The 21986-nt window shown below is 39.2% G+C and overlaps 1 protein-coding gene across 1 annotated transcript; it reads left to right on the top strand.

Moving 5' to 3' along the window:
- Positions 1–16561: 16561 nt before the first annotated feature.
- On the top strand, positions 16562–21589 carry LOC107788702 (putative late blight resistance protein homolog R1A-3). The gene is made up of 3 exons (XM_016610403.2): positions 16562–17159; positions 18617–20898; positions 21382–21589. Exons 1-2 carry the CDS (start codon positions 16728–16730, stop codon positions 20882–20884), a joined length of 2700 nt encoding a protein of 899 aa, XP_016465889.2. The 5' UTR covers positions 16562–16727; the 3' UTR covers positions 20885–20898; positions 21382–21589.
- The last annotated feature ends 397 nt before the right edge of the window (positions 21590–21986 follow it).

Here is a 21986-nt window from a genome sequence, read left to right on the forward strand (position 1 = left end):
TCGGGCCAACACACGATCAAAATTTTGCAAACATTCACCAAACGAATCCCCAACCACACTAAAGTCATCCATGAAGACCTCCAATATGTCCTCCACCATGTCAGTGAAGATTGCCATCATACATCGTTGGAAAGTCGTCGGAGCATTACATAATCCAAATGGCATTCGAGAGAAGGCGAATGTGCCATAAGGACATGTGAAGGTTGTCTTTTCTTGGTCTTCCGGGGCAATAAGAATTTGGTTATAACTTGAATACCCATCCAGAAAATAATAGAAAGCCCGGCCCGCAAGACGGCCAAGCATTTGATCCAAGAATAGCAATGGGAAATGGTCCTTTCTTGTCACCTTGTTCAGCTTTCGGTAGTCCATACATACTCTCCAACCCGTCACAGTACGAGTCAGAATCAGCTCATTATTATCATTGGTCACCACCATCATTCCTCCCTTCTTTGGCATACATTGTACTGGAGAGGTCCACAAACTGTCAGAAATTGGGTACACCACACAGTCATCAAGCCACTTGATAACTTCCTTCTTGATCACTTCTTGCATGGCCTCATTGAGTCTCCTTTGATGTTCATGAGATGGCCTAGCATCATCCTCCAAGATGATTTTGTGCATGCAAAATGCGGAGCTAATACCCCGAATATCGGCCAAAGTCCATCCAATCGCCCGCTTGCGCTTTTGAAGAACTGCCAAAGTGGCATCAACCTGCACCTTAGTCAATCAAGAAGAAAGAATGACAGGAAAAGTGAAATTGGGACCGAGAAATTCATACCTGAGGTGAGGAGGAAGTGGTTTCAACTCCAACACCGGTGGCTCCTCAAAGGACGGCTTGGTGGGTGGAGTTTTGCGGTTTTCAAGATCAAGAGATAGCTTCCTTGGCTCATAAGAATACGAGCCCATACCTTGTAATGCATTCAGACACTCCACCCTTTCAGGAATATCATCAACATCCATATTTAAGATCACGGCCTCGAGTGGGTCCTCAATATTTGCCATTGCGCTTGTGTTATCCACTATCACTGTCGTGACAATGTCAACAAACGAGCACACCTCGGTGCTATTTGGTTGCCGCATAGATTTGCATACATGGAATACCACTTTTTCATCACCCACCCGGAAGGTCAATTCTCCCACTTCAACATCGACCAAGGCCTTCCCCGTATCCAAGAAAGGCCTTCCCAGAATAATAGGCACCTCAAAATCCACTTCACAATCCAAGATCACGAAGTCGGCCGGCAAAATAAACTTATCGACTCGAACGAGAACATCATCAATAATCCCCAAAGGCCGCTTCATAGATCGGTCCGCCATCTGGAGCCACATGGAAGTAGGACGAGGTTGTCCGATCCCCAAGGTCTTGAAGACCAAATATGGAATTAGATTGATACTTTCCCCCAAATCACATAGGGCTTTTGCGAAATCGGCACTTCCGATGGTACATGGTATTGTGAATGCACCGGGATCCTCTACCTTTGGCGCCATAGAATGGACAATTGAACTCACTTGGTGCGTCATTTTGATGGTCTCACACTAAATAGACCGCTTTTTAGTAACCAAGTCCTTCATGAACTTTGTATATCCCGGTATTTGTTCAAGTGCCTCCACCAAAGGCACATTAACGGTCAAGCTCTTCTTCATCAATAAACTTTTTAAACTAGTTGTCCCCTTTCTTCTTGGCCAACCGTTGAGGATATGGCGGAGGAGGCCTAGGCAAGGGTGCCTTGGCTTTTGGCACCACAGGTTCGGGCATGTCAATGACGTGTTCCCTAGACGGGTTCACGGCCTCTTGGGTCTCCTCCTCACCCTCATCAATATCTATTCTCACTTCATTCCTCACACTTGGTTCAACAATATCTTCAACCACTAATGGAACATCATCTTCCCTCAACTCCTCCTCATCGACCATAACTTAATTTCCTTGCACACCGCCACCTCTTCCGCTACGCGTTGTCACTGCCATAACATGGTTATTGTGCCCACCCTTAGGGTTCACCACCGTATCACTTGTTAGTTTACCCTTTGGGCGAGTGTTGAGAGATTGTGATATTTGTCCAAGTTGCACTTCTAAGTTACGGATAGAAGTCTTATGGGAGGCTAATTAGGCATCCGAGTCTTGATTCTTCTTCATCATCTGCTCGAACATGTTCTCAATTCTACCCATGTCTTGACCCGAAGAACTCGGCCCTTGAGATTGGAACGGGGGCGGGTTGTTCGGTTGTTGGTACATCGGGGGCCTTTGAAAGCCTTGCCCCCGATTGTTGTTCCACCCGCCATTATTGTTGTTGTTCCAGTTATTGTTGTTTCCATTCCAGTTGCCCTGATTGCCTTGGTTACCCCAATTGTTTCCTTGATTGTTATTCTAATTCCCACTATTTTGTTGATTTCCCCAATTGCCTTGGGTCACCATTGTTGATTTCCTCTATTTCCTTGGTAGTTATTTACATATTGGACTTCCTCACTTTGGTCCTCATAACAATCATTCGAATAACTACCATTACCATCATCAAAGTTGTCAAAATTTTCTTGAGGTTGTTGTTGCCCTCTTTGCCTTCTTTTCATCATATTCACCCCCTCCATGGAATTTACTTGTTGCGGATTTTGAACCTGTTGAAGATGTGCCTTGGCCAATTAGTTCATTGTGGTTGTGAGTTCGGCTATGGTTTGTCCGTGATCATGTAGCTCCTTGTGCAAATGTATCACATTGGGATCTACTTGAGGAACATTAGCATGACTTTGCCATGCCGAAGAAGTATTGGCCATCTCGTCAAGAACGTCATAAGCTTCGTTGTATGGAAGCTTCATAAAGTTGCCACCGGCCAGCTGGTTGACAATGCACTGATTTGCTGTGTTTATACCCCGATAGAATGTCTGTTGGATCATAACATCATTCATATCATTGTTGGGGCACTCTTTGACCATCGTCCGAAACCTCTTCCATATCTCATGTAAAGGCTCTGTCGGCTCTTGCTTGAAAGCTAGTATCTCATCTCTAAGAGCCGCCATATGACTAGGCGAAAAGAATTTGGCAATGAACTTATCTGCCAACTCATCCCAAGTGGTTATGGAATGATTTGGTAGTCTCTCCAACCAATCCAATGCTTTCCCCCAAAGTGAGAAGGGGAAAAACCTTAACCTCAGTGCATCTTCAAAAACATTCATCTGCTTGCTCCCCCAACAAGTATCCACAAACCCTTTCAAATGCTTGTATGTGTTTTGGTCCGCGGCGCCTGTGAAGTACCCTCGTTGTTCGAGCAAAGTGAGCATGACATTGGTAATTTCGAAGTTCCCCGCCCGGATTCAGGGAGGAATTATTGTACTGGCATAAACCTGATTGGGTAGAACCCTCAGTGCTACTCTTGGTGGAGGTGGAGGAGGGTCTAGGATGTTTTCATTAGCATTAACCGGAGCATTAGCATTTCTACCCCGTCTTTGTGCTTGGGGCAAAACCTCCTATTGTTCTAAGTCTTCCACCTCCTCCACTCCAACATTGCCAAGAGCATCTTGTCCGTTTAAGGCCATTGGTACCTGAGTGAATTGAACAAATAAAGTAAGTAAAAAGAAGGAAAAAGAAGCAAAAACACAAAACTAACCAACAAATAGTCAAACACCGTAAAGCTCCCCGGCAACGGCGCCAAAAAGTAATCGGTGCAAACTCAATCCTAAGAAAGAGTGGGCGCGAATACTTTTACCTAATAGTGGTATCGGGGTCAATTTTCCACAGAGAGCTTCAATTTGGAGTCGAGTATTTGTTAAGCCTAGAAGTACGTTTTAGCTCCTAATTGATCTTCTAACATTTTTGGTTTTCTTCTGTTTAACAACTATAATTTATCAACTACAATTGTAAAACTAAGTTATGCTAAGGTAATGATTCTAGTTGTATGCAAGATAGAGAAAGGCACTAGGGTCGTGGCACTCACCTAGGTGGTCAATGAACGGGTAGATATTTCTAATACAAGAACGATAATTATGGGGAATATGGATAACCGTTGCACTTTAGCACTCACTCTCACACCTCTCGGTAGAGTGAGTGATTTTTCCCAATTGACTCTCTCGAGACCAACTGGGTAGGCTAATTTGCCCAAGCAACTTCGGGTTCAAGTGGGGTAATTACTCTCTCGAAGTTTAACCCGTTACTTGGGACTACCATTCTCATGGGTCCATCTCAAATCCTTGTTGGGTCAATTGTGGGGTCATAGACTCTCTTTCTCAAGAAGAGTCAAGACCCACTAAGCTAGACTTAGTGTTTGCAACTACCAAATCTTAGTGAAAACATACAATTAACCCAAATACCAAACACCCAATATCATTCATGCATTAATCAATCACACCCATTAATTACCCACACTAGGGTTGAGCCACAACCCTAGCTAATGGGTCTAGATAGACATGGAAGAAACAGAAATAGAAGAAATACTAGATGAAATTCACATAATCATTAACTACCATGTTAATCTACTCAAATCCACGTTAATACAAGAAGAAATTGCCCAAAATAGGCTAATACTATGAAGTCTCAAACTCACCAGCAATCTGATACTCCCCACTTAACCTAAAAAGTAAAATTTCTATTTATACTACACAGGAAAAACCGGACAAAAATACCCCTGAGGGTCTGGCGCGGACCGCACACTAATGTTGCGCGGCCGCGGAGGGCACTTGGTCTTCAAATCTTGCTTCTAGAACTGGGGGATGCAGACCGCATAAGTATGTCACGCGGCCGCGTTGGCTGAGGCACGTGGACCGCGTGAACTGGGGTGCGGCCGCATAGCAATACTAAACAAAAACCTCACTCTCTGATCTTTAACCACGCAGACCGCACTGCTTTGGTGTGCGGCCGCGTGGGCACTTGTGCCTTGAATTCCTGGTCTCTGAACCTTCATTGGTGCGGACCTCATAGAAAGGAACGCGGACCGTAGCTTGACATCAAATTTGCATATTCTCTGAACTATCCTACGTGGCCGCGTGGCAAAGCCGTGCGGACTACGCAGGTTGGCCTTGAAATAATCCAACCTCTAAACTCTCATGCGCGGCCGCGTGGAAAAGCAGTGCGGACCGCGCATGTCATCTTGATCTCCATTTCAGTTGTCTTTTGGCACTTGGCAGATTTCACTCCTTTTTGAGCCGATCTTTGATATTTGTCATCTTGTTGCTCAAACCTGCAATCAAGCGCAACTTGTAAGCATTTTGGGACTAATTTATGGCAATTAATGCACAGAGCTCAGGTAATAATGAGTGTAAAACATGTACAAATCACAGTTATCAATGCTCCCCCTCCCTTTTGACTGATTAATTTTCTGTATTTCTATTCTGTTGCATATATAAATATTGAACTGCATAGATTTGATTGGTAGTCCAGTCCTAGCCTCGTCACTATCTCATCAGGGTTAGGCCAGGCACTTACCAGCACATGGGGTCGGTTGTGCTGATGCTACACTTTGTGCGTCTTTTTGCACAGATCCAGGTATTGGAGCAGCATTTGAGTTGCAGTAGCAGTCTGGGAGCGAGCCTTCTGTCTAGAGACACCGAGGTAGCCTTGCAGATGTCCGCAGGCCCGGAGTCTCATCTATCCCTTTCTTCAGTTGTTATCTCTTGATAGACAGTCTATATTTTCTTTCAAAACTTTGTATTTAGAAAGATCTTAGTAGTTCGTGAGTTTGTGACTCCAGTTCTTGGGTAGAGGTTCTTGTTGGAGGTTTCTATATTTTATTCAGTTATTTAAAATTTACGACTTTCGCTTATAATTTTCTTCCTATTGTTTTACTTAAATGCTGTAATTATTAAAAAGGGATTATGTGTACAATGGAAAGTAATTAAGTTGATTGCCTAGCTCCTAATAGTAGGCGCTATCACGATCCCCGAGGGTGGGAAATCCGGGTCGTGACATGCCAGTACAATCGAATCAGGTGGTTGAGGGTGAATTCCAACCCTCAACCTTTCTAGAAAAATAGCGCAGCATGATCACAATGTGCCAAAAAAAGGGGTGAATCTGGCCGAGGGTGATTTCCTACGTTTTGCAGAAGTCAATCACCACCGGATCAAGTGGACCCATTGTGAAGGGGTAAATGTAAACACTTAAAAACCCCTCAACGTGGGTAGTAATGCTTTCCTTGGGGCTCGATATCTGAATCACGACGTCATCTCCCCAGCCACAGTCCTTCTCCACGTCCTTAAGGTGCTTCTTCGATATCAAGCTAAGATATCAAGATGCATGCTCGCATCGGCCTGGTACGTCAGGGGAATTTTCAATACTAAAGTCCTTCTTAATTATACAAGGACTGGGGGTGATTTCCTCAAGAGTTGGCGGCGCCACTGGTTTGGCCTTTCGGGAGGCAGAAGAAGACGATGATTTATCCTTTTTGGGGACCGTTTTGGAAGTTTTAGCTATGATTTTAAGATAAAGAATGCGGGTTGTACAGGAATGTGGTATTTCTTACAAGAGCTTGGCATTTTCCAGCGCTTAAAAAGGCGGTGGAAACAGGTAATTAGAGAAAGAATATGAAGAAGAGAAAGATGTAAAGAAAGAGTAAAGTTCTTTACTCGAATGAATCGCCTCATATTTATAGAAGGGCAATAACGTTTCGGCGGCGCTAGTGGCCGACCAATACTGGCGTGTATTCAATGTTTTGGGGAAGTGGACTGACGGGATGTTTCGATTATTTCGAACGCCTGCATCACAGAAATGACGTCATCACTAAAAACTTCGGGAAAATGAGGATCAAATCATTTCTTATCATCTTACTCTAAGAAACGCGGGGACTATCTGTATATGATCAAAATCATATGCAACCGATTTATAGGCTCGAGGGCCCGTCCTAAGTCCGAGTCCGGGAAAGATCAAGCTCAAGCTCGAGGGACCAGATCCGTGTTCGAAGGCGGAGCACGATGCATACCGAGGTCGAGTGTGCTCGACCCCAAAATAGAACCGTTATGGATTTGTACCAGAACGAGTTAAATTCCTGCCATGTCCCCAAATTCATGGCGCAAATCCCGGAATATGATTATACGATTCCCTACTATGCGGTTAGAAAGCTGTATCAAGAATATTCCTTACTGTCAATAGAAATATTTCTTATTTAGGGTTCCCCTATTATATAAAGGGGATCTCAATCATTTGTAATATAATCTTATCATTAAGCAAAGAATATACTCTCTACTTTTTGCCTACTGTTCATCAAAATTGTCCTTTAGATTTATTCTTCTTACTTTGCTTTTCCTACTTAATTGTTCTTACAGCCCTAAGCCACCTCGAGGTCACTGCTACTAAGTAACATTAGTTTGATTCTTTTTTGTTCAGTGCTTACCCAAAGGAAATTTTGTTGGTAACGGTTCATTCTAGAGATGATTGTGGAAGGAATTTTAATATATTGCATGACATGATTAGGTATTGTATTTAGTGTAGAGTTTATTAGCGTAGTGCGACCTGCCATTGATAGAAATGGGGATTTCCAGCCTGCTAATCTAGTTTTGAAGTTGTCAATTATGTACTGGAAATCATTTTGATTGGGCCGTTTTACAAATAATGGAAATCTCAGGTATTTCCCAAAAGTGGTACCTTCCCTCATATTAAAAGACGAAATAACAAATTGTTTGTCTGATAAGGAAGTATTTTTGGAAAAGAAAATTTTTAATTTTTGAAAGTTAATGCTTTGGCCCGATATTTGGTTGAAAATGGTCAATGTATCAATGATGGTGTGTACCGCGGAAGTTGTTAAATGAGATGTCAATGTGATATCATCGACAAAAAATAGGTGGGAGATGGGAGGTCCATTTTTGGAAAGTTTAATGGCTTTCCACTATTAGTAGTCGACTAATTGATGAATTTCTCGTGAGAGCCGTTCCAAAAATAATATGAATAAGTAAGGGGATAACAGATCTCCTTGTCTAATACCTCGAGTAGGTTGAAAAAAAAGGTGAGGGGTGTCCGTTTATCAGGATAGAGATGGAAGATGTGGTTACACAAGACATGATGAGAGAAATAATTTTTGGCGGAAAATTAAAGAAGTGTAATGTTTCTTTGATAAAGCCCCATTCCATTTGATCAAAAGCCTTTTCTAGATCTAGCTTAAGCAAAAACTGTGCAACTCTACCCTTTTTTTGCTTAAAGTTGTGTAATATTTCCTGAACTATTATAGCATTATCAGCAGCTCATTTGCCTTTGCGGAAGGCTGATTGTTCAGGACTAATTAAATTATTCAGTAATGGTTTAAGACGTTGTGCAATTAATTTGTTAATAATTTTGTAGATAGTGTAGCATAGCCCTATCGAGCGATATTGGGTAATTGTAGATGGATGTTTGATTCTAGGAATTAGACAAAGGTAAGTTGTATTCACCTATGAAGGTAATTCCCTAGTTTGGAAGACGTCGTTACAAAAGGATATGACAGAAGTTGATATTTGTGGTCAGTAAGTCTGGTAAAAATAGGGGTGTACCCCATCTGGCCCTGGTGCTTTAAGAGGCTTGAAAGAGTGGATTGTTTGGTAAATTTTTTTTATAGATAAGGGGCGTGATAAGAATAGTTGATCCATGGGTGTAAGAGAGTGTGTGTCATGGTTTATGTTGCTAAAGGAGGAGGATGTATGAGTAGTAGTAAAAAGAGAAGCATAGTAATTAAAGATTATGGAATCAACTTGTGTCTACTCCGTAACCCAATTACCTCCTTGGTCCTTAAGAGCAGTGATTCTGTTTCGTTGCCTACGTTGTAGGGTAGTCATATGAAAGATTTTTGTATTGGAGTCCCCTTCTTGTAACCAGTTTATCCTTGATTTTAATTTCCATAAATCTTCCTCGAGTCTTAATAAATGGTTAAACTCATTTATTAGGTCTTGTTCAAGCAATTGGAGGAAATGGTTGGTAGTGTACCTAGGGGAGGATTGTATACCGCTTAGTCATGCTAGTATTAATTTTTTCTTCTTAAAAATGTTACCAAAAGTATTTTTATTCCATTGTTGAACGTCTTTCGTAAAAAGTTTTATGGCAGGAAGTAGTTTTTGGTTGGGAGTCCAATTTTTAGTAATAATACCAAGGAATGAGGGATGAGAGGTCCAAATTGTTTCAAAACGAAATATATTTTTACGACGAAAAGTAGTTTTTAGATTAAGAAGGAGTGGGCAATGGTCGGAATGAGTCCGAGGGAGATGTTGAACATTGGCTTCTGGAAATAGATTGAGCCACTCATAGTTGTTAACAAATCTATCCAGCCTTTCCAGGATTCTATTCGCTAAATTACGCTTATTAGTCCACGTATATCGACTACTTTAAAACCTAGGTCCATTAATTGGCAATAATCTAGACAATGAAGAAATTGATCACATCTAGAGTTACTAATAGAATTTCCACCATATTTTTCAATGGCTCATGTAACTTCATTAAAATCCCCCTACTAACCACGACATATTTGTAATATCATGAATGTGTTTTAATTGTTCCCATAAACACTGTCTAGCATGTCTATCATTTTTGGCATAGATAACAGATAATAACCAACGATGGAGTGAATGGCTTCCGAGTTAACCTCTATTTGGTCGAGGTGGAGGAGGTCACCATGCCAAAGTAGTGCAATCCCTCCAGACTGACCTTGAGAAGAGGCCTCTGCCAGGTGACTGAAACCAAATTCGTCCTTCAAATGAACATGACTTTGAACATGTGTCTCCAGTAGGACTACTAGTGTTGGTTGATGATAATTGAGAAGTGACCGAAAATTTCTCTTAAAGTCTGCAGACTGAGCTCCACGACAGTTCCAAATGATGAATTGCATTTGACTACTGTGAGGGGGTGTCTGGGGTGGAGTCTGCTGGGGATCCATGGTAGTCGCAGCTGAATTGCTCAACGAGGGTATTAGGACTACCCCATATTTTCCCACCTCGGGGTTGTTTGTGGGACGTATGTTGACGGAGCAACTTAGAAGTTCCTTGGGACACATTATGATCATTTTTCTTGCAGAGTGTTCTTTTAGGCCGTAGCGTTTGTTGTTGTTGAGGAAGCATAGAATAGGACGAGTTTCCCTGTTCTCTATCATGTCTGCCCTCACTTCTAGTTGAGCGATGCCTTCGATCCCGTTGAGAGGGTCTTGCTGTGGTGGGGCTGGGGTTGGTTGATATGGCATTGCCTGTGCATGCAGTGGTGATGGAATGTAAAGTGTTTCCCTGGGTTGGATCCATGGCACTAGGGAATGGGATGACAGTTGTGGTGGGTAAAAAGGGAAGTCCATCGAGGTAGTTTGATGATGGTACATCGAAGGCAGTGGGGTGTGTATTTGTATGTGTTGCATGGAGGAGGGGGGTGCATGGCCCAAAAGTATTGGTTGTAAAGGTCGACTCCCATCTGCATTCCCTCCGTGATGATCGAAGCAATGTCTGCTGGGTTTTGAATCACAAGAATCACCTCTTGTCTCTCCACTTCCATCATAAAGGTCAAGGCATGGTCTTGGAGACTCATCTCGAGCCATGATTGTGGATACGGTTGCATGAGGGGTATTGGGTGATGTAGAGTGGTGGGTTGTGTGTTGAAGGGTTGTTCCCATAGTGGTTGTGTGGTGGATTCATCATGAGAGGGTGTTGGAGGATTGGAGTGGTGGAGTATGCTCGTGTTCTCCGGTGTTGGTGATTTAACCCCAGAGAGTTCATTAGGATTGGTATTTGTGGTAGTATTAGTTGAGTCTTTACGTGTGGAATTGGTCGTAGGAGCTATAAAGTGTATTAATGAGGGTAATGAGGGTAATTCAGAGGAGGGTAATTTGGGAGTGGGCAAGTTCGGCGGTTGATGTGAAAAGGGAAATGATGACTGTGGGTTGAGTGTGGGAGAAATATCTTGAGGTGTGTGAGAGGTGGTTTGGGCTGGGGAAGGGGAATGTAATAAGTGGGTTGGGCTTAGGGTGGCAGAAATATTAGGGCCAGTAGTGGAGTGGTCTGTGTAATTTGAGGGTATTGTGTGAGGAAGTTGGCCTCGTGGAGAGGGTGAGCCGTCATCCGTGTGGGATGTGGTTGCCACGTGGTTATTTAGAGCAAGTAAAATATCAGACGTGTTACAAAGGAGTTGTGATTGGTGGCTAGTGGAGACAGGCAGGGTAGGCGGAATTGTTTGGGCTGGGTTGGGATTATGGGTAATGGGAGATATAGTAGCTGGGTTGGGCTCGAGTGTAGGGAGAACTGGGTCGATGTTTTGAGGTATATGGTCCATTGGAGGAGTTTGTGGGGATTCCTCAGTAGTAGCATTGAGAAGATCAAGCATGCCAGGTGAGAAAAAGTTACCAATGGTTTGTGTGTTATTGAGGTGGTTAGGGGAAGTAGGGGATGGGAGTGAATCGTTAGAAGACATACCTGCTAGTGTCGTGCTTCTTTGTTGAGTTGGCTCTTTTATTTTGCCTTGGCGAGCTAGAGTAGTATTGTAGAATGGAGAAATAGCTTTGGACATATAATTCCTCTTGCTTCGATCTAGGCTAGAGTTTTTTTCGACAGGCAGGAAAAGTCACAGTTTGCCATTCATATGGGTGAGGAGCTTTTGAAGTAGAAGGTAGGTCACTATGGTATGAGGTGGGTGTGGGGTTTGAATTATCCTAGTGAAGAAGCTGTGCAGACAGAGGTGTGTATGAGTACGTGCATAGAAGCTTGGTATGTCCAATTCTGCCACAAATAGTACATAACAGGGATAGCCCTTCATAAAGTATTTGTTGCCGGTGAGTTCCTATATACACATGAGATTTTACGGGTTGTTCAAGTGGTACCTCAATGCAGATACGTGCATATCGCCCTCGTGTGTTTTCTGAGGTGCATGTATCTATTTTAAGTAGGGTGACGATCTTAGAACCAACTCGTTGTAGTATATCAAAGTCGTAGAATTCTGTGGGTAACTCAGGTATCCTAATCCAAACAGCAGAGTAAGTAAGTTGTGCATTGGATGCTACGAATTTGGGTTCCCATTTACGAACTGATAGGAAATGATTAAAAATGAACAAGGGACCCCCATTTAAGGCCATATGTAGGGGTGAGCATTCGGTCGGTTCGGTTCGGTTATTCGATTTTCGGTTGTGTAAAAGTAGTAACCGAAACTGAACTGAAATAAGTTTGGTTCAGTTCGGTTTTTCTATTTTCGGTTCGGTTTTCGTTTGAACATTATCATATTGGACTCCTTCTATGTAATAATACGATCGGTGAATTTGTTGATTTTTTCCAAAACTTCGAAATTGTTGGAAATATTGTGTTTATAGAAGAAAAAAAGACTAAACTTTGACACTATTATGGATAATAAAATTCAAACATAGAGTAAATTACAACTCTTTGTGAAATTTTCCCGATATCTATCACATATATTATGGAAGTTTTAATAGTCCGAAAGTCTTTAAGATTGAAAAGTTGATGGACTTACTTAATTGGCTTGAATCTTTGATAGATTGAACCTAATAGTATTAATTTATTACCTATGGGCTTAGCCTATATATAACTTAAAGAACATATATGCTAATAATTCGGTTTTTCGGTTAACCGAACTAAAAAACATAAAAACCGAATACCAAAATTTTAAACATTTAAATCGAAACCGACCGAACAAACCGAATAACCAAAACCGAAATTAAATTTTTTTTGATTTGGTCGGTTTATTCGATTCCGACCGAAATATGCCCACCCCTAGCCATATGCATGTTTTCTTCTTGTTGAAATTTCATAAGGAAAAAATCACATCCAAAGTCTATAGGTGATATGGCTTCCGTAGGTTGCCATAAGGTTAGGAGCTTGTTTTTCAATAGCTGGTGTCCAATTTTACGACCAAATAGCTTAACTATTACTGAATATTTCCAGGGTGAGTAAAGCCTAGATTTATCAAGGGAGGTGAGGGGTATGAAACAATCATATTGGAGATCGTTTTATGTTTCATCTGATAGGTCCAACTATATGGTGGTGTTTATAGCTGCATTTGTGTTATGTTGGGGCAGGGATTTTTGGTGGAGCAATGTCTCTTTAAAAGAAGTTTTTTCAGTAGGGTGGTGAGATGGTGGGGAGTCAATGTGCATAGAACTAAGGTCTGGGGGTTCTGGCGGATATGTGACGGGGGAAGAGGAGTTTAGTTCCATGGCGAAGTTGAAAAGAGGAGCCTTGTTAGGAAACCTAGCTTGGAGATTATTCTAAAATCATAATTCTCTATGGGCTTCCACTCTCCTTCATATTTACCTCAATAAGACATCTGGAACCCAGGGTTCACCCATATGGAAAAATATTCTCGAAGGTTGGAATTTTTGTCAAATCGGTCTTCTTTGGCAGATAGCACGGGGCACCCAGAGGCGGAGCTAGAATTTTAAGGTTACGAGTTTTAATTTCATCATCGAACCCTAGCTCGTTTTAGTTACTGGGTTCGCAATTAAATATTTTTATATATTTAATAATTTTTTCAATACAAATATATTGTTTAAACAAAAGTTACTGGGTTCGACCGAACCCGTAGCTACCACACTACCTCCGCCCCTGGGGGCACCCATATAAATATGTGGCATGCACCTTGGATAGGCCCCAATATTATCCTCCGAAAACTAATCCATGGCCCCTTACAAATAACAGAATCTCAAACCACTCTGAGCCATTATATCCATGATAACTCAATTGACATAACCTCCTTAACCTTCTCTCTACCTGAACCTATTACTTCTCTAATATCGAAGGTCTACATTCCTACGTTAACAACACCTCAGGCCAATGATTCACTCATCTGGGGTCTTACTCTCAATGGCCACTTTACAGTCAAATCCCTATATACTGCCCTCCAAAGACCAACTCCAGCATACCCTCATTACTGGTTGTGGCAGCAACCCTTACCCCCTAAAATCATTCACTTTCTTTGGTTAGTATCACATCAACGTTTGCAAACTGCCTCTTATCTGTATCATATAAAGGTTGTCTTATCTGATATTTGTCTCCTATGCAACCAACAAGTTGAAAATCTCACACACCTGCTATTCCATTGCCCATGCTCCAATAACATCTGGGCACACCTAAGATTGACCCCCTATATTCAAAACAGCACTAATCAGTCCTTCACACCTATTCAGATAATCCACTACTTAATCCAACAAGCAACCAACCTCCTTTATAATTTACCACCAGCCATCCTTATTCCCTATATAGTGTGGTACATTTGGAAACTAAGAAACCACTTTATTTTTAATCGTCACTCTAATAAACCACCACCCTCAACACAACAAATCCTCTCCCAAGCAGCCGAATATCATTATCGTATCCATCAAAACGGGAACGGGCATAAAAAACCCAAGCGGGTGCGCCCATGTATATTAAATGGCACCCTCCAGTGGCCGGTAAATAAAGCTTAACACAGACGGTGCAACAAAAACAAATCCTACTACCAATGGTTATGGAAGCATATTCAGAAACTCAGCAGGTATTTGTTTACAACTCGCGCAACAACATCACTTCACACAGCTGGAAATAAATGTGGATTCCACAGAGGTAATAACAATGCTTTCTAATAATAATCTCCGTTACTCATCCTCTATACTTGAATGCAGGTACTTGCTCCAACAGCTGGGTAATACGCCTATCACTCACACATACAGGGAGCAAAATTATGCAGCCCACTATCTTGCTCAACATGGCTCGCTGGATCAAACTCAGGCAAATGTACTAGTTTTCACTCACCCGCCAGACTTTTTGTTAGAACAACTTCTGGCTGATCAAATAGGGACAGTTTACAAACGTTTTGTATAACCTTGTAATTCTCCAACTGTCCTGCCAAATGTTCCACACCAGCAACAACATTTGGATATCTCTTTTTGTAATAGTCTGCAAATAGCTCCTTGTACTGCTACTACTTAATTAATAGAAGTTCTTTTAATGATTAAAGAAAAAAACATTAGTTTGATTCAATTTTATCTTTCATTTCTACTTTATATTTCTTGATGATTAATTGGTATTGAACTAAATCACATTTCTACTTCATATTTCTTGATTATTAATTGGTATTGAACTAAATCACATATTATTAAAAACACTAATCAAATTTAATTGTTACTCGTATTTTCGAGGTAAACAAATACATTAATTAATTAAGATTTTTCTACTTTCAGAAATAAATTAAACTTATTATTTTTATAAAAGTTTAAAATAAGACCGTCCGCGTAATTTGAATAGACCTCGCCTTTTTCAACTTAGAGCGCACAATGTTCCTTTGCGCCACCAATCAGTTTCCAAGTTTCTTTTATTATCGCCGACAGGTTTTCTACTACATATTTCAACACTACACCCACATCTTCCTTTCTGTTTTAATTTCTTTTTTTTTGATAATTAAGCAAGAATATAAACGCAAGCTTCGCTTTAGATACTATTTACCAGAGATGTTTGATAATTGTTGTATGTTTTTACCTTACAACCCTCAAAATGATACTCCCTCCATCTCATATATATTATGATTCTCTTATAAAAGCTCCTTAAAAAAATTAATTAAATGGGATTTTGATTATATTATCCTTATTCATGTCTTAATATTTAAATTTTCTTCATTGGTATTTGAATAAAATTATCCATAATAGAGATGTTAACTTGTAGTCTTAAAGGTTAATTATACTAGGGGTAAAAAAGATTTTTTTTATTGAACTTCTAAAATGACAAATAATTTGAGACAATTATTTTTAATAACCACGACTGATAATATGAGGAGGGAATAACATTTCAAAGAATCTTGGGAAATAATTATGAAAATGAGAAATTAATGATAAGGGTAAAACAAGAAAAAAATTATCTTTTTCTTGATTTATTAAAATAAATAAGTAAAAGTAAAAATATATTTTTATTATAGTGAACGAGTAAAGGTGAAATGGAGAGTATAAATAAATAAATAAATAAATAGAATGGAGGACATAAGTTGGGACATCCAATTAATTGATTCGTGTTAAGATCAAACATTAATTATAGGGAATGGTCTTTATATATTCTAATTATTCAGACACCGGTAACCGGTTGGCCACTAGCAATTTAGTAATAATTCGAAAAAAACGAGTAACGCTGTTGGTTTTCTTTTAATAAATAAAAAAATGAAGCATCAGTACTAGGCTGATTAATATACACAGACAACTAAATATTTTAGAGCTGGGCTTTAACAGCCACTTAGAAATAGAAAATTTGCAGAATAAATATACATTCAGACACCTAAAATATTTTATAGTAGAGCTTTAATAGCCACTTAAAAACAAAAAATCTGCAGAGTAAATATACATTCAGACAACTAATTAAAATATTTCATCCACCATAATTCAAGAGTTAAACAAGTAGAACAAGGACTGACACATTAATAATTTAGCAAATAGAGTCCAATATGAAGAAATAGATAATTAATTGGTATTGAACTAAATCGCATTTCTACTTCATATTTCTTGATTATTAATTGATATTGAACTAAATTACATATTATTAAAAACATTAATTAAATTTAATTATTACTCGTATTTTCGAGGTAAACAAATACATTAATTAATTAAGATTTTTCTACTTTTAGAAATAAATTAAACTTATTATTTTTATAAAAGTTTAAAATAAGACCGTCCGCGTAATTTGAATAGACCTCGTCTTTTTCAACTAAACCAACCAATGGGAATGCAACTGCACATAAAGCAAAGACTTTGAGTCTTCCCCTTCATTTCTATGCCCTGCAATGCGTCTGATTATGTCTTGAGAGCAATTATAATTCTTGAATTGTGCCTTTATTCAGCTGAGAAAAAGAAAGGAAGATGGCGGATGTAGTGTTGAAATTTGTAGTAGAAAACCTGCTGGCGATAATAAAAGAAACTTGGAAACTGATTGGCGGCGCAAAGGAAGATTGTGCACAACTGCTGGAAGAAGTTGATAGCTTAAAGGCATTCCTAGAGGATGCTGCACACTATCGTCAAAGCAACAGCAAACAATGGAAACATTTCGTCAACAAAGTCCAAGTTATTGTATATAAAGCTGAGGATCTCATTGATAAGCTCCATATTCAAGCAAAACAGCACCAAGAGAAATACAGAGTTTTGACGAACTATGCCAAAACCGTCAAGGAATGTGTAATAAACATCAAAGCTGTATTAGACAAGGTGAAGAAAATTCGGGAAGAAAATCAACATGCTTTTCAGGCAAAGCCAATGCTCCATTTTCAGCAGGAAATTGTTGCCCATGGGTCACAGGTATGCCCGGAACAACCTAGATTTGTGAATATAATTTCTTTTGCAATTATCTATCATTTTCGTATTTACCTTATTCTAGGAAATAAATATTACACCCTCCGTTTTAATTTAGATAATTAATTTTACTTGTCACAAAGTTTAAGAAAAGAGAAAATATTTTTGGAATATGTGGTCCTGGGGCAAAAACTTTGTAGGACTATAATATTTCTCACTAATGATAAAGTGAGCAATTAAAATAAAAAATTATTATGAAAAGAATTCATCTTAATAGGCATCGAGTGTAATTGTTTTTCTTCCATGGTTGTGACTATTATTTTGGTTATATTTGAGGAGTCGTCATCATTTTGAATGAAAAAAATGTAAAAAATCCGGAATCCTTTGCATTTCCTTAAATAACCTTAGAGTATTCAATGCTTAGAAACTTTATAACCATGGACTAGATCTATCAAAGTAATGTGATAAACTTTATTGCTTTAATTTGAGTACAATAAAGCAACATCTATTTAACCAACAAGGGTTATTGTGGAGTGTTAAGTATTCCTTCATTCTTAACCAATGGTCTTGTGTTCTATTCCCTGGTTATTAAGTCGCCTTTGTTAGGGAGCGCTTTACCCCCTAATGAGGGACTTTCCGGCGCGAATCCGGATTTAGTCAGGCCTCAATATGGGTACCAGACGCCGGATGAAAAACTAAAAAATAAAAAAAGCAACAACTATTTTACCTGGTCCTTACGACGTACTTTAGATTTGATATACCTTTTCAAATAATTAAAACAACCATCACAAATATATCAAAGTAAAATGATGATGCTAAATTGACATGAAAATCACAATTTGGTAATCTGGGATGAAAAACCTATAGTTAAGTATCAGACATTCGAAATAGTTGACAAGAGCTTTAGATATTCAAGACTGAATAGTTTGGTGAAAAAGTAATAATTATTTGGAGGCGAGTTCAAACAATCGCCTACGTTGTAAAGCATTTGCGAAAACATGTTTTCTCACCCCGACAATTTTATGTTGTATTTTCAAGAGGCATATCAAAGAAATGAAGAGAACATAGTTTCTAGACATGTCAGAACAAACTAAAGCGACATAAGGGAACATTTAACAAACTTAATTAAGTTAATTATTTTTGCAGGTTCAAATGTTTATTTAAGTATTATCTTTCGTACAAAGCACGCATATAGAAACTAGTTTAATTAAAGAACTGTGAATATATTTGTTTCACCTTTTGTATTTTTGGATTGTGCATTTTGCAACACAAAAAATTAAGATGGTCTATTTGTTATTGTTAAGTATCCCTATTGCAGAGAAAATAAGTTGTTGTCTTATTATATGGACAATCCTCCCTCCTTAAGCCCAAAGGTCTATTTCTTATTACATGTCACACAGTCACAGTAATATCATAAATTTAAAGTCTAATTTTAATATCTAAACCATTTTTGATGATCTCAGAAGGAGACTTTGCTGGAAGAGACCGAAGTTGTTGGCTTCGATGAGGAAACGGAAACAGTGATCAAACGACTCGTTGAAGGAACGGATGATTTAGATGCTATTCCTGTGGTGGGCTTGCCCGGACTTGGCAAAACCACACTGGCATTAAAAATCTATAAAGATTCTCAGATTTCCTATCATTTTTACACCACTATTTGGATAAAGGTAGGCCTGCAATACAAACTAACAGAGGTGTTTCTTAGCATTCTGAAAGTGTTCGCAAAACTAACTAAAGAACATCAAGATATGAATGTGAATGATTTGGCCAAGATAATACGTGAGTTCATTTCCAAAGGAGGTAAATGTCTCATTGTCTTGGACGATGTGTGGGAGCCAAACGTCGTGCATGCTATCAAAGAAGCTTTCCCGAAAAATAAAAAAGGTCATCGAATCATGATCACCACTCGTGACGCAAGTGTTGCTAGATATGCCAATGCTCATCCTCATTCGTTGAAATTTCTTAAAGACGAGGAAAGTTTCCAATTGTTGGAAAATAGAGTTTTTGGAAGTAATGTTAGGTGTCCTGAAGAGTTGATAGCACGTGGAAAAAGTATTGCAAAACAATGTAGTGGAGTGCCACTTGCTGTAGTGGTAATTGCAGGAGCTCTAAGAGGACGTACAAGCGAAAGATGGTGGCAAATGGTTAAGGACAATGTAGGAAATCACCTTATAAATAAAGATGACCCTGAAAGCTGTTTGAAATATGTGGAAATGAGTTACATTCATCTACCCGAGAAGATGAAGGCGTGCTTTCTGTATTGTGGTGCCTTTCCACAAGGCTTTGAAATTCCTGCTTGGAAGTTGATTCGCTTGTGGATTTCAGAGGGATTGATTAACTCCGAACTAAATGCCACCCTCGAGGAAATGGCAGAGCAATACTTGAACGAACTTATTAACAGGAATTTAGTGATGGTAATGCAGAAAAGGGTTGATGGACTAGTAAAAACATGTCGTATTCACGACATGTTGCACCAGTTCTGCAAAATGGAGGCTAAAAGTGAAGGTTTTTTCCAAGAAGTATGTGAAAAAACCGATCAGCCTGGTCTTTCTATACCAGATCTAGATACTTCTCGTCGATTGCTTATTCAACTCCCTCTTTTGGAGGCTTTTATCTCCAAAGAACCATTTGCTGAGCATGTTAGGTCTTTCTTATGTTTTTCCAAAAAACATAAAGGAAGTGAGCAGCTTAGTGACATTCGACTCCTCCACAAAGCATTTCCACTGGTTAGGGTCTTGGACATTGAATCCCTCGATTTTAGTTTCTCAAATCTTTTTAAAGAGCTATATCATTTGAGGTACATTGCTATCTCAGGTAACTGCGCAAGCCTTCCTGCATTCGTTGGTAAGTTTTGGAATTTACAAACTCTTATACTTAATACAAAGGCGTCCACGATTGAGATAAAAGCAGACATATGGAACATGCTACAGTTAAGGCATCTGCACACCAACGTCCCTGCAAAATTGACATCCCCTGCTACCCAAACAACGTATGGATCGTCTTGCCTACAAACTCTTTCTAAAGTCGCACCAGGTAGTTGCGGAGAAGATGTGCTCTTAAGGGCTTGTAATCTCAAAAAAGTGAGTATTCAAGGGGAAATGGCTGAATTTTTGGAAACTAACAAGGGTGGGTTCAGAAACTTTGCAAAGCTAAAGTTTTTGGAACATTTGAAGTTGTTGAATGACTTTGGCAGGTCCATGAGAAAAGTTGTTCAACTTCCTCCAGCATTCGCCGAGTATCTGCAAAAACTGAATAAGCTAACTTTGTCACATACAAAGTTTCCTTGGAGTGATGCAAATATACTAGCGCGGTTGGAATGCCTTGAGGTCCTAAAGCTGAAGGAAAATGCATTTAGCGGGACGACCTGGGATTTAGATATCGGAGGCTGTTTTAGCCAACTCAAGGTATTGTTCATTCAAAGAGCAGACTTTGAGATTTGGAAGGCTTCAGATCTTTCATTCCAAAGACTTAAGTGTCTTGTTCTTATATCATGTGATAAGCTTGAGGTTGTGCCATTTGAGCTGGCTGGTGTAAGTAGCCTTCAACAGATGACGCTGGAGAACACAAACAAGGCAATCAAATCTGCAAAAGCAATCGAATGCAGAAAGAGAGAGCTGATACAAGAATCTAAAAAACGCAAATTTGGAATGGATATCAGTCAAGCTCCAGATAGTTCCAAATTCAAGCTCATGATATTCCCCCCTGAAACTTCGGATTGCAACGCCATATAGCAAAGTTGAAAAAGGTTAGCAGAGTTTATTTTGTTTCGTTTTCGTTATTGTTTTAACCAGTGTATGACTAGTACTAGTATAATATTTATGCTATTTTCATATGCTGGAAATTTGTCGCTGATCCTGAAAATAGCCTCTCTGTCACTCCGGGATAAGGGTAATGTCTGTATGCACTCTACCCTCCCCAGAATCTACTGGAGGGATTTTACTAGGTTGTTGGTGTTGTTGTATATACGTATGCTGGAATCCATTATTATCTGTAGATATTAGAAAGAGACTGCATAAAAATACATCCATATGATACATGTTCAATTTCGTATAATGTCCAATATGTATGTATCTTTCATAATTATTTAATTCCTCAGACAAATATGGCAATTCATGAAATTCCTTAATAATTTTTCTCATTAAAATCCAATATAATTGCAACATGTCTCCTCTCTTTTCTTTCGTTGTTCATCATTTAATATACGTGCTAATTTTCCTCTTTTCTACAGGAGAAATCAGGACAGTATTGACCTTGCTGTGAGCCTGGGGTCAAGAACAATTAGCTGGAATACTTGAAATGATGCAATAAAGAAAATTAAAACCTGTTTGTCTTTTATTTCAATGTAAATGAGGTTGTAACGCAAGCACTACTGGGTATGTTATTGTTGTTGTTTGACGTAGAAAACTAATCTCTGAATTTCGTTGGGTTTTGTTGCATATCGAGTTCCTGGATTCTCCTCTAGTTCCTCCATTACATTTTTATATAGGCAACAAATGTCCATTAATGTGCAAGTCCAAAGGCTCAGATTTAACTACCTTAATATAACTAGTCTAACGGAAGGGGAGCCTTGGTGTAACTGGTAAAGGTGTTGTCATGTGATCAAGAGGTCATGGGTTCGAGCTCTACAGCTCTTGTAGATCCAAATGACTTAGAGCTTGTTGGACATAAGAAATTTTTCACTTTTTTCCGAAATCGGTGTTTAACCATAAAATTTTTAATTTTCACTTGAAGATTAATTTTGGAATTTTTCGAAAATTTGAAAAACTCCAAAAATTATTTTTCAAAATTTTTACCCAGATCACTCACAAAACATAAAAAACAATACAAAATTAT

This window comes from Nicotiana tabacum, chromosome 7, assembly GCF_000715075.1.
Source record: "Nicotiana tabacum cultivar K326 chromosome 7, ASM71507v2, whole genome shotgun sequence".
Taxonomy (NCBI): Eukaryota; Viridiplantae; Streptophyta; class Magnoliopsida; order Solanales; family Solanaceae; genus Nicotiana; species Nicotiana tabacum.